At 40.3% G+C, this 13,881-nt stretch overlaps 1 protein-coding gene and 1 long non-coding RNA gene across 11 annotated transcripts in view; one reads left to right on the forward strand and one right to left on the reverse strand.

Annotated features, from left to right (window-relative positions):
- The window catches only part of SYNE2 (spectrin repeat containing nuclear envelope protein 2), a 327,766-nt gene that overhangs the window by 194,066 nt on the left and 119,819 nt on the right, over positions 1 to 13,881 (forward strand). For all 10 annotated transcript variants that reach the window (XM_046009418.1, XM_046009420.1, XM_046009424.1 and 7 more), the window contains 4 exons: positions 1,687 to 1,842; positions 4,318 to 4,458; positions 6,112 to 6,294; positions 7,058 to 7,195. In XM_046009418.1, the coding sequence (XP_045865374.1) occupies positions 1,687 to 1,842; positions 4,318 to 4,458; positions 6,112 to 6,294; positions 7,058 to 7,195 (618 nt within the window). The remainder of the gene's footprint in view (positions 1 to 1,686; positions 1,843 to 4,317; positions 4,459 to 6,111; positions 6,295 to 7,057; positions 7,196 to 13,881) is intronic.
- On the reverse strand, positions 5,426 to 6,591 carry LOC123944365. Its single transcript, XR_006818780.1, has 3 exons — positions 6,336 to 6,591; positions 5,804 to 5,904; positions 5,426 to 5,530 (listed from the first exon to the last, which is right to left on the reverse strand). It is a non-coding gene; the product is annotated as an uncharacterized LOC123944365 (long non-coding RNA).

Here is a 13,881-nt window from a genome sequence, read left to right on the forward strand (position 1 = left end):
TTTACTAGAATGCCTTCTAGAAGTCAGGAAAGCACTTTACTATTACTGGTAAAAGATACAGCTCAGAATCAGCCAACAAAAGAAATGAATAGAGCAAGGTAAGGGGGTGGGTGTGCCACTCTCCCAGCACCAACTCCAGATTTTCCATACCTCACTGATTAGGGGTTTTTGTGATAGTTCCACTAAGTAGGCATGATTGATTAAATCATTGGCTGTTGATAATGAACTCAACCTTCTGCTCCTCACCCACCCTAGAGCCATTGGGAAGTGGGGCTGAAACTTCCAGCTCTCTAATCACAGGGTTGGTTCCTCTGGCAACCAGGCCCTATCCAGAATCTATCTAGAGGCTCCCCCACACCCCCCCACACCCTCCCCTCCCCCCAAGAGTCATTCATTAGCATAAGCTCAGGTACAGTTGAGAAGGGTTTGTTCTGAGTGAGGAAGGACACTCCTACTACTCCTAGCCAGGAAATTCCAAGAGTCTTAGAAGCTCTTCAGGAACCAGGGATGAAGACCAAATACAGCTTTTTAAATCACACTATCACAGGGACTGTTCATAGGCCCCTGTGTGATTTGGGACATCATTTTTTAAGAATGATTCTGGTGCCGTGGTAACAAGCAGAAACGGCATTCGGAAGTTGACTTCAGAGTCACGCACAGTTGTTAATGGGAGCCAGTATTGATACAGGGAACTTCCCTCCCTCACAGTCTTGGCGAAGCCGTCAGTGTGTAGCTCTGAATGAAGACCTAGATTCTGACTCTGTCTAGATGAAACCAGAAGGCACTATACCTCAAACGCCACCTTTGTCTGAACGGCATTGTTCTCTAAGTTTCCATCTCTAGATTTGTTCTCAACTGAGGGTTAAGAAAAAAGAGTGACACATCACGGAGTCATTCAAATTGTAATCATTCTTCAGTGCGGTGACTCAACCCAGTAACACGAATAATGCTACTGAACAGCTACTGTAAAAACAAAACAGGCCCCAAAAAGCCACAGTAAAGTCAAGAAGTATTTTTCCACTTGATCTTTGGGAAACTTTCCCAAACAAATGAGTTTCTCCTTTATAATTAGTGCAGGAGAACGTAGATCAGATTCTGGGCCACAACCAATACACTGTTTGTTCAGGTTTCTTTTATCTCCTAAAGCCCACATTCTTTGCAGGGAACTGGAACCCTGCCTTTTCAAAGAAGTTGGGCTCTGCTGGGCTGTCTAATTACATGAAAGCAGACACTTGTGCTTCAAGCCTAGGGCTTTTAGTGGCCTTGAATCATTGTGATGATAATATAGGAAGAAGCAGAAATGGCAACAAGTTAATAACAAAAACAAAAAAAATCCCAACAAACTTCTTTGAAACTTTTTTGCTATTTGGAGCTTTTTAGCTCAAGACTGCAACCGAGATATTTAAATCCTAGAGTTGCTTTAGAAGCAGGAGATGTTGTAATGTCTTTTGAGGACAACGGTTTGACACTATGGAGAGGTATCGAGTTTAATTCTGACAAACTAGAAAGCATCATCTGACCGCACTGAGTATCTCTCCGCTTAATCGGCTTGTATCAGTAGTCAGGCTTTGTCATGCAAAGTGTGCTCATTTAAATCAGAAGGATGTGCTGGAAAGCTGCTTTCACTTTTAGAGTTAAACTTTTTCCCTGTTCTGTGCCTCTTTGAAACTCTCTTGGTGATTTTAGGAGCTTCAAAGCATTTTTAAGAAAGGGAAGCTAACTTTTGAGAATATTATGGAAAAACTGCGAATCAAGTATTCTGAAATGTACACCCTAGTCCCTGCAGAGATTGAATCCCAGGTGGAAGAATGCAGAAAAGCTTTAGAAGACATAGATGAGAAGGTAATAATCGTTTGTACTAGTGTTATTATTTATGAGTTGAATGGATATAAAGAAAAGATCCTGTAATGTCACATTTCCTTTGCCCTTGTTTTAGCAATGACTGTTTTTATAGAGTTTAGATAAGTGATAACTCTGTGTATTGAATACGGAGGTGAAATTGCTCTAAATAAAGTGACAGATAACAGAATTAGATAATGTGGTTATTTTTAATTGTCAAGATGCTTAGTTTTTCTTCTCTAACATTTAAAAGTAGAACAATAGATTAGCTTTTACTTGGCCTTCTTAACTAGAGAATCACTTTAAAATACTAGACAATAATGTTTTGCTTCAGCACTTATTTCCTGTGAATGTTTTGAAATTGCAACCAAGGACAATAAGAATATAAATTTCATAACTCATGAAGAATAGCATTTAACACACACTATCTTTTTGATGGTGGTAACACAGTTGTCAGAACACACCTGCAGAAATCTTTACCCCTCAGTGGATGAATCTGAAGGTTGGAAGAAAGAATGGGAAATGTTTCATAGTACTGGAGACCCAGCAGTTTAGCAAGATAGATTTATTAAATTATAGAAAGAGCCCTTACATCCAACAGAACAAAATTCTATTTGGTCCAGCATGCACAGAAGGATTTTGTATTCCTTTTGAAATCTGGAGTACCTCTAACTTAATAAAATAGATTTTTAAATGCAAACACCCACAAATCACGTTTCAAACTCAGTTGACTTCTTTGACAGATTTCTCAGAAAAATCTGACCCATGAAAAAACATGGAAGCTCCTAATACACATTTTTAACAAATTTTGTTGATTTAACACCCAAGAAAATCTGTTATGAGGTACTCTCTCAATCATGCACTATTGATTTTAAGAGAATACTAAAGGTTTTGAGAGCAACTGAATTTGTTTCCATGAATACTTCATGTGAAAATCGCTAACAGAATGAATAATCAAAATCAATCTTAAATTTAGCAGTTGAAAATTTCAAGAGTAACTTGTATATTTGTAACAAATAGCAACTGATTTTTATTGTTTGGTGTGTCTGAAAGATCCAGGCCGACTCTGAACCATTTGATGTGATTCGAAGGGCTGCTTACTTTTCGTAAATCATGGACCTAAATTATATGCTTTTCTGCCAAGAGAATAACTGCCCCAAGTATCAGAAAACTTCACTTTATAGTAATTTGTTACATAGTAATAAAAAGCTATTATAGCAATTTAAAAACCAACATAGAATTAATTTTTTTCCTACAAATCTCAACTGCATTATAAGCTGTGGAATAAAAACATTTTATAAATGTATCAACATCCTGAAATGTTAAAAAGAGCCTGGGACTCCAGAGTCTCTTAACTCTGGGCTTCTCAGGACAAGTTTTAACTGCTGCCTTGATACAGGCAGGATAACCACGTGCATTGAAAGATTTTAGTCTCCATGGTTATACAGATAACAGTGGTTTTTAAAAGGCTTAAAGGGTTATACATAAGCATAAAGTATTATTTGGTTATTTAGTGGCTGCAAGGGGAAAGCCTTATCAACATAGCCTTAAACAAATAAAAACAAGAACAAGAACTAAGCAGGTATTTGAAAAATGACACATTCAACATTCATCTGTTATCTTTCCTAGCCCAAGTTATTTTCTTAGGAAAATCATTCAGATAAAAAAATTACACTGTTCAGCAGCTAGATTTCTGATTGCTATGAACACACTAGAAACATTCACACAGAAAAAAACTAAGCTTTGTGCATCTTCAAGAAAGAGCAAATTTTAGAAGGTTATTTCCCCCAAATCAATACTACAGTGGGAATTACATTTTTTTAAGTCAGCTTGAGAGTAAGTTAGGTTATATTGAAAACCGGTCTATGCAGAGGTCTTTCTCATAAAATGAGAGACTTGTATAATAAATAATTTATCTCCCTTGAATTTTTTCATATCATTTGCTCCACTGGGGTATGTCTCAGTATGCTCAGTTTTGACCAGCTCAGCACAGATCTGTAGTATATGCTGTGGGTTACAGTCAACAAATTTTTGTTTGTTGATTTTCTTTTTCTTTTCTTAGATTGGATTTAAAAGGTCGAGTAGGCAGAGCCATCATTTCCTAGTCTGCTGATCTACCTCTCATTAACATATTAACTGGCATGGTTTGGGATGCCCCCCCCCCCCAGCATTTAAAAGATTTTTGTGGGGGCGCCTGGGTGGCTTAGTGAATTAAAGCCTCTGCCTTCAGCTCAAGTCATGATCCCAGGGTCCTGGGATCGAGCTCCACATGGGGTTAGCAGGGAGCCTGCTTCCATTCCTCTCTCTCTGCCTGCCTCTCTGCCTACTTGTGATCTGTCTGTCAAATAAATAAAATCTTTAAAAGATTTTTGTGAATAAAATCGCCTAACGGTGTGACTATTCCTTTTATCACCTGAACCTGTGGCTAGATACTGAAGATGTTTGTAAGCCAAATGTGTCTTTCTTTCACTGTAACAGATCAGCAATGAAGTTTTGAAAAGTTCACCCTCCTATACAATGAGTAGGAAAATAAACGAAATTAACAACGGGCTTCACAATGTTGAAAAGATGTTGCAGCAGAAAAGCAAAAATATTGAGAAAGCTCAAGAAATTCAAAAGGTAACTTCCCCCTTTAATTTCCCTCAGGATTTTGGTGTTCCTCCTGTTTCTCAGTCCTCAGGGTGTGCTCTGTGGATGACTCAGAAGAGAGATCCTAAGCCAGATCCACAGGGTCCCCCGCAGAGGCTTGGTGGAGAAAGTTGCATTTAAGAACTGCTCTCAGTTGTTGTTTTTGGTGGGGGGGGCGGGGAGCTGAGGGAGGGGGAGGGAGAGACTCCCAAGCAGGCTCCATGCCAGGTGCAGAGCCTCACAAGCCTTGAGATCACGACCTGAGTTGAAACCAAGAAGTGGACACTTAACCAACTGAGCTACCCAGGCGCCTCAAGGACTGTTCCTCAGTTTTTCCATGGTGAGAATGTGCCTGAACCCCTGAGAGCCTATGATTATGAACTAGCCTTTTCACAAGTAAAGGAGAGTAAGGACCTTATCCTGGGATGACTGATAACAAAAAATATATATAAATATCAAATATAGAAAACAAAGCTAACATGTTTTCTGCATTCAAGCATTTCTCGGAGTCTTCTTTTTCCTAACGTGGATTAACATGGGAAATACAACACACAACATTGCTGAGACATATTTGATTAAAAAATATATTTCAGTAGGATTTGAAAAGAATTGACAGCTTTTCTTTAGACTATGAAGGGAAACGGGAAAACAAATTCCAAATTTATTTCCCTTGTAAAATATCTTAGGAAATCAAGTGTTAGGTAAAGCTGTACATAAGCCTAATTTTCTACCATTAATTCCCTAGTAAACTTCTGTATGTGGAAAGCATTCTTACTCTAATCTACATTTTAAGGAAGTATTCTATGTGAATGGAGACTTTTAAAAATAGGTCAGACTGCCTCACCATTGGACAAAATCTTGATTCTTCATAAGTAGAGGAACCTAATTTAACCAGTCCTATTTTTCCTATTTCTAAAAATTTAGTTCTTAAGCAAATATTAAGTAAGAATTAAATATTTTACCTTTGAGAGGTCCTCTGACCGTACAAGTCCAGGCTTGAATGCAGTCTGTTGGTTTCTTGAGCCAAAAGTTGTTGCTAGAATTTTTTGCCATTGCAATAATCCTAAGTAAAACAGATATTTTCCTTTTGTTAGTTTTATTTTTATAATTTTTTTTAAAGTGGGCTCCATGCCCAGTGTGGGGCTTGAACTTGAGACCCTGACATTAAGATGTGAGCTAAAACCAACTGAGCCACCCCCACACCCCTGTCTTTATACTTAATAAAATTGTATTCTAGATTAAATACCCACATATACATACATATATATGTGTGTGTGTATACATATATATGTGTGTGTGTGTATTCTAAAAAGATTTTGGCATAACATAATGTTACCTCATCACTCCTGAAAGAGTAGGGTTGTATTGTCCTTGTTTGGTGTCATTTGTCTCTGGAAATATCCCGGTCTTTCTGCACCCTTGCAGCTAAGTCTGTATCTGAAACAAAAAACGATTAGACTGAGAGAACTCAGAAAAGGTGTTTTTCAATTTAGGTCACAAGTGATTTCTGGGCATAAATGAAATAGTGTGCCTGTGATGTTGTTTTGGTAGCATTCACAAGTGCAAATACAGTGCAAAAACTGGGAATTAACACAGTGAGTCGCGACCTCTACATTCCAAGTGACTTACGGTTTCCTTCTCCAGAAAATGTGGGATGAGCTAGATCTCTGGCATTGCAAGCTAAATGAGCTGGATTCTGAAGTGCAGGACATTGTTGAACAGGATCCAGGACAGGCTCAAGAATGGATGGATAACTTGATGATTCCTTTCCAGCAGTATCAGCAAGTCTCACAGAGAGCGGAATCTAGAACCTCTCAGTTAAATAAGGTATGACAGTAACACGTGATAACGATCCTTACTTAGCTTACCGTGATATTGAGAAGGCTTTGAAACAAAATGAAAATAGATATTCAGAGGCAGCTGGTTGCCCTTGAATTGCCAGTTTTAGGTTCTGAAGCTAGAGCCACACGACAGGTTCAGGTGGGCACTGGGAGGAGAGATTTTACTGCTGACACTGGCAGGAAGTCCGACTGGACAGATGGAAGCAGGTTTCCGGAAGTTGGACTGCAGCAGGAGTCCAGGCTGAGCATTGGGCTTCCCTGCAGGTCATGGGCATTTCTGACAGGCCATCTCAGAAGTCCCTGGGAGGAGCCAGCCACAAGAAAGAATGTCACTCAGGAGCAAGACACTGTCTCCCGCCTTTCCAGATAGGGGTCATGGTGGAGGAGTTGTACGTGTGACCTAGCAAGAACAAGGCAGCAGGAGCTTAGTCCCAGAGGCACTGGGATATTAGAGGACAAAGCCCTGTATGGAGGACAAAACTCAATCCAGTTTTGAGAATGAAGCATCAAATGGGAACCAGACTAGTTGCAAGGCCACCTGGAAACAGTTACGAGACCCGTAGCATTAGGGTGGAACTTCTTAAGTCCTTTCCACCTGTGGTGAGGATTATTCATCTTCAGAGTTGGGAAGGTAAACCTGGAGAGGGTGGGCAAGTCCTCCCAGGATAACAAAGTCTTTGTTCAAGGCTCATCTGGCTGAAGTAGAAGGTGTCAGACTCAGACTCTTTGCTGCGGCCTCTCTTTCACAGGCCACAATTAAGATGGAGGAATATCACGACCTTTTGAGGAGTACGGAGGCTTGGATAGAAAACACCAGCCGTCTGTTGGCCAGTCCTACTGACTATGATTCTTCAAAGGGGCCGAGTCAGCATGCCAGCACCCTTCAGGTAAGGAATTTCAGTGTTCCTGAGGGTCCTAGAATCTGCATAATGATTCATGGTCTAGTTCACTACCACGGTACTTAGAAAAAACCCCTTCTTTCCCAAAAAACCACCTTATCTTCAACCATGCCAGATGGCAGAAGGAAGCCTGGGAGAGTGGCAGGCTTCCTTGGCAGTGGCAGAAATTTCGGAGACAGGATCTAGTTCTTTCTGTCCTGATAACTACTGCATGACTTTTTGGGTAATCTACTGTTTTCCTCTGTGGGCTTCGGTTTCCCCTGTCTGTGAAGGAAGAATGTTGGAGTGATTAGTGTTGATGGTATTGGTCAACAGAATTCTACGATGGCTCCCAGTATTGCTGTCCCCTGGTGCACACAGTTGTATAATCCCATCCTGCCAAGCACAGGCAGGGATAGGAAAGTATGTGATAAATTAGCCGCTCTTAATTCAGTGGATGGCTAAGGTAATGGGTTAGTCACTCCCAGGAATACGTGATTAATCATGGTTATATGATTATAAGACTTCCTGAGAACACACTGCAGAGTTCTCCAGCTGACTTGAAGTAAGCTGCGATGTTAGGGGAGGGTCAAGGGGCTAGGACCCCCCGGGCAGCCTTCAGAAACTGAGAGTAACCCCCCCACCCCAGCCAGTAGCCAGCTGGAGAACCGAGATCTCAGCCCTACAACTGAATTCTCCCAACAACCTGAGTGAACTTGGAAGAGAAACCTGCATTCCAAATGGCACCTTGATAGCAGCCTTGTGATAGCCTCTGATAGCCAAGGACCCTCCTGAGCTGTGCCTGTACTCTCGAGCTATGGGAACTAGGAGAGAGTACATTTGTTTTATTGTAAGCCATGAAGTTTGTGGTAATTAGTTACACAGCATTAGAAAGTGACTCCATAATTCCTTCTGGTTATAGCATGCTGTGATTCCAAATGTTCTGTCCTTTGTGGTGCCCGATGTCTCCCTGCTAGCTTACAAAGACAAAACAAATGAGGGTATTTTCTTACTCAGGGCCATGACTGCAAGAGCTCTTCCAGATGCCAAGTATTGGCTTAAGTTGCCCTCTGAAGGCATCGTTCCTTCTCTTTCATATTATTCAACCCCAAGAAAGGATCTCTTAGGAAAAGGTTATTCTATCACAATTTTTAGAATAATCAGACCTCAGCCTTGATCCAGCTCCTTGTTATATCTTTAGACTAGCATGATATGTTCTGAGGAACAGCGGACTTCATACCTCCCTGATACGTGAGACTTGTTGGTCCACTCACCCTGTGGTAACAGTTGTAAAGATGCTGCCTTTCAGCCATCCGTTTCTTTCTTCCCCTTACTTGTGATTTCTGCCCTCGCTTCTCGGGCTGGCTTTCAATGTCCCTGTAGCATGTCCTCTTTTATTTTAAAGTGCCTGTATTTTTCACCATTTTCAAAGAGTTTGCAAAGACAGAAGAGAGGAATTAATACTCTTTTACTCAGATGCTTTTTCTGAATTAAAAAAAAATTTTTTTTCGAGCATGAACTGAAGGTGGGGCGCCTGGGTGGCTCAGTCAGCTAAGCATCTGCCCTTGGCTAAGGTCATGATCTCGGGGTCCTGGGATCGAGTCTCACATCAGGCTCCCCGCTCAGCGGGGAGCTTCTCCCTCTCTCTCTGCTGCTCCTCCTGCTTATGCTCTCTCACTCTCTGTCAGATAAATGAATGAAACCTCTAAAAAAAGTGAACTCAGGCAAAAGCATGTATACTGTTGCTGCCGTCTGCTGACACAGATGTAATGTGTAGAAGTATCTCTTAAACTGTTTAGGACATCCTAATTTGCTGGCCTTACCTTATGAAGTAGAACTTAGTGGAACTCTAGTTGATGAGCTAGAGGAAGTAGGCACAAGGGGAGGTTGGTTTACCTCAGAAAGCATCCTCATAAATCCTCCAATGGGAAATAAGTCTCAAACAGCTAGTTATATGTGAAATTCCCATTTTTTCCCTATTTTGAAAATAGTTGTCCTATTTTTATGATATTTTCTGTTTTTCTAGTATTGTCAGGCATTGTTTTTTGTTTTTTGTTTTTTTTTAAACAGATTTTATTGATTTGTCAGAGAGAGCACGAATGCAGCAGGCACGGGCACATGGGCAGGGGGTGGGGGAGGGACGGGCCAGAGGGAGAAGCAGACTCCCTGCTGAGCAAAGAGCCCAACGTGGGACTCGATCCCAAGACCCTGGGATGGTGACTTGAGCCAGAGGCAGACACTTAATTGACTGAGCCACCCAGGCGTCCCAAGCTTTCTGTTTTAATTGCACTATAACCTTCCTCCTGGATTGTATTTAAAATAGGTTTTTATAACCCAAAGATGATTCTAGAAAGACTGCTGTTATAAAAGAATCATTGAAACATCAATTGTCATTGAAAAAATAGAAAAACAACTTGTTTTTTAATACATTTCGTCAAGGTATAATTTACATATACTAAAATACACCATATATATGTATATGTATGTACATACATATGTATATATTTTTATGGTAAACTCTGTGCCCAGTATGGGGCTTTGAACTCTTGACCCCACGATTAACAGTTGCATGCGCTACCAATAAGCCCACCACATGTGCTAAAATACACCTATTTTAAGTGTGCAACTAGATGACTTTTGATGAAGGTATATGTTTGTGTAACTACCACCACCATCAATATAAAGGACATCTCCATCACCCCCAAAAAGTTTCCTCTGTCTCCTCTTCTGTCTTTAGCCCTATGAATCACTCACTCTTTGTTTTCTGTTAATATAGTTTATCCTTTTCCATGGGGTCCTATAAATAGAATCATGCGGTATATACCTTTCGTACCTGACTTCATTTATTTGGCATGTTTTCAAGATTCATTCAGGTTAATGTTTATAGATAGTTCATTCTTTTGGTAGGTGAGTAGTGTCCCATTTATGGAAATATGCAATATGTTTATCCTTTCACCAGTTAATGGACATTTGGCTTGTTTCAAGTTTTGGGCTGTGCTAGGCCAGCAGCTTAAAACAATAAACATTGATTATCTCCATTTCTGTGGGTCAGGAATTCAGGCATGGCTTTGCTGAGTGCCTCTGGCTCAAGGTCTCTTACAAGAATGCAGTCAAGCCTCAGTTTGGGTGAGGGAAAAGACAGGATGCACTTCCAAGGTCATTCACTTGGCTATTGGAAGGCCTCAGAAGATGCACTTCCATGGCCCTCCCCACAAGGCTGCCTCATGGCCAGTAGCTAACTTTACGCACTGTGAGCAGGCTAAAAGGGGAAAGCCCCCAGGAAAGAAACAGTCTTTTTATAACCTAATCTTGGAAGTGACAACTCAATACATAAATCAGTAAAGCCAACAGTAAATAAGCAGGTAAATCAGTAAGCCCAGCCTCCATTCAAAGGAGCTGATTATAAGGGCATGAGTATCAGGAGGTGGGGATCTGGGGTTCATTTAGAAGCTGCCTGTCACAGTGCTGTAGCAAAGCTGCTATGAGTGTTCATACACAGATCTTTGTGTGCATATATATCTTCATGTCACATCATTTGGTAAATACCTAGGATATGTTTGCTGATTTTTATGGTAAGTATTTAACTGAATGAGAAACTGTCAGATTGTTTTCTACAGTGGCTGGACCATTTTCAGCCCACTGGCCATGTGAGTTCCTTTTTTTTTTTTGAAGATTTTATGTATGTATTTGACAGACAGAGATTACAAGTAGGCAGAGAGGCAGGCAGAGAGAGAGGGGGGAACAGGCACGCTGGTGAGCAGAGAGCCTGATGCAGGGCTTGATCCCAGGACCCTGAGACCATGACCTGAGCCAAAGGCAGAGGCCTTAACCCACTGAACCACCCCTGGCCATGTGAGTTCTAATTGCTCCATATTCTCATCTATACTTAATATTATCTGTCTTTTAAATTTTAGCCATTTTAGTGATACGTGGTGGTATCTCCTGGGGTGTTTTATTTTATTTTTTATTTTTTTTTTTTTTATAGATTGCCAAATTCTTTTTTTTTTTTTTAAAGATTTTATTTATTTATTTGACAGAGAGAGATCATAAGTAGGCAGAGAGGCAGACAGAGAGAGTGAGAGGGAAGCAGGCTCACCGCTGAGCAGAGAGCCCGATGTGGGGCTTGATCCCAGGACCCTGAGATCATGACCTGAGCCGAAGGCAGCAGCTTAAACCACTGAGCCACCCAGGCGCCTCCTGGGGTGTTTTAAATGACCTTTCTTTATGACTCACTACTTACTTATGTAATTCACTTGTGTGTTTGTCATTTGTACACTTCCTTTGTGATATGTCTGTTGAATTTTTTAATTGGGCTGTTTGTCTTTCTGTTATTGAATTGTGTTATTTATAAAATACTCTATAAAAACCAGTCTTTATCAGATACATGATTTACAGATATTCTCCTGGTCTGTGGCTTGCCTTTTCATTCTCTCAGTTGTGTCTTTCAGAGAGCAAATGTTAATGATTTGATGGAGTCAAGTTCATCAGTATTTTCTTTTATGGCTCAGCCTTTTGTGTTGTATCTAAGGAAAATTTACCTAACCCAAGGTCACAAGAGCCTCCTCCTGTCTTTTCTTCTAGAAATTTAATAGCTTTAATTCTTAGATCAATTTCAGGTTTATTTTTGAATATGGTATGAAGGTTCATTTTTTTTCTGTGGGAATATCTTGGGTGTTCACCATTTGTTGAAAAGACTCACCATTGCCTTACTTGGGTGCCTTATTTAAAATCAGCTGCCTTGGGCGCCTGCGTGGCTCAGTTGTTAAGCGCCTGTCTTCAGCTCAAGTCATGGTCCCAGGATCCTGGGATTGAGGCCCACTTCGGGCTCCCTGCTCAGCAGGAAGCCTGCTTCTCCCTCTCCCACTCCCCCTGCTTGTGTTCCCTCTCTCTATGTCTCTCTCTCTGTCAAATAAAAATCTTCCAAAAAAATAATTTAAAAAATAAATAAAATCAGCTGCCTTGTTGAAAATCAGTGTGGGTCTAATTCTCGGCTCTCTCATCCTTTCTGCTGATCTGTGTGTCCTTTCACTGATGTGACACGGTCCAGATTATTGTAGCTTTATAGTAAATCTTGAAACCAGGTCACATAAATTCTACAACTAATTCTTTTTCAAATTTGTTTTGGCTAATCTGGGTCTTTTGTGGTTCCATGTACATTTTGGAATCAGCTTATCAATTTACATAGGCCTGTTGGAATTTTGAATGGATTGCATTAAATCTGTTGATCAATTTGTCAAGAATTGATATTTTAACCATATTGACTGTTCCAGTCCAGGAACATGATGTATCTTTTTATTTTGGTCATCTTTAATTTTTCCCAGCAGTGTTTCATAATCTTCAGTGTACAGGTGTTACACATAAATTGTTGAATTTATCCCTAAATATTTTTTGTTTTGTTGCTATTATAAATAGTATTATTGGTAAAAAAGCATTGGTTTTAAGGTTTGTTTTCCATAAAGTGTTCTTTTAGTATTTCGAATAAGAACCATGTAAAGTTCTGAATAACCTCATAAGTTTTAGAGACTTATGACTAGAATTCTCATTGAATTAAGTAAATGTTCTTTCTCATGTCATATTATGTTTTATGGAATTACCTGAAGACTACATGAGCAGGTTGAACATTTGCAGTTGGAGACTGAGATAGATATTTTGAAATGTTAGGTTTGGGAGTTAATACATTTTATTTTTTATTTTTATTTTTTTAAGATTTTATTTATTCATTTGACAGAGAGAATGAGAGAGCACAAGCAGGGCAAGAGGCAGAAGGAGAGGGAGAAGCAGACTCCCCACTGAGCTGGGAGCCCGATGTGGGTCTTGATCCCAGGACCCTGGGATCATGACCACAACCAAAGACAGACACCTAATGACTGAGCCACCCAGACACCCCAAAAGTTAATACATTTTAGTTGTTAAAAGGAAAAAGAAATTATAACTAGGAATGCCTAAGAAATTATAAAATTGGATGTTTTCACTTCCATTTAGTTTTATTAGCCAGTGTCCTTTGGTGCCCAAGTTATTAGGGTCAACTCGAGCTACAGGTATGTCTCACAGAAGTCAGTAGCATTGTGTGGGAGGGCCTGAGGAGAACACTGGCACCAGGACTGGCAAGCCACAGGATTGCCTCTTCATTTACCATCCCCACTTCATTTACCTATTTCTCTCAAATTCATGTTCCCAAAATTATTAGTCCAGCCAATGAGAGAGAGCCTGAATGGCTTTCTTGGCCCCAATTTCAAATTAGTGTTCCTACTTCTGTTACCAACAGCTGTAGGAGCAGGGTTACATAGTATAGAGTAGTTACTGGAAGCCCACCAGAATGGGGTAGATGCTCTAAGGTCACCCATTGTTGTTGGAGTCCCTGGCTAGCTCAGTTGGTTGAGCGTCTGACTCTTGATTTCAGCTCAGGTCGTGATCTCAGGGTTGTGGGATGGAGTCCCACATTGGGCTTCATGCTGAGCAGGGAGCCTGCTGGATATTCTCTCTCCCTCTCTCTCCCTGTCCCTGCTTGTGCTCTCTCTGTCTGTCTCTTAAAAAAAAAAAAAAAAGAAGAAAGTTAATAAAAAAAATAAAATAGTGAGTCTTTTAAAAAAATCTAAAAATAAAAAAATAAAGTCACCCAGTGCTGTTGAGAATGTAGAACTTTTAGTGTTCTATTATGAAATGATATGAATAGGAATTTGAAATACTGAAACAAA

The sequence above is a fragment of the Meles meles genome, chromosome 6 (genome assembly GCF_922984935.1).
Source record: "Meles meles chromosome 6, mMelMel3.1 paternal haplotype, whole genome shotgun sequence".
In the NCBI taxonomy this organism is placed as follows: Eukaryota; Metazoa; Chordata; class Mammalia; order Carnivora; family Mustelidae; genus Meles; species Meles meles.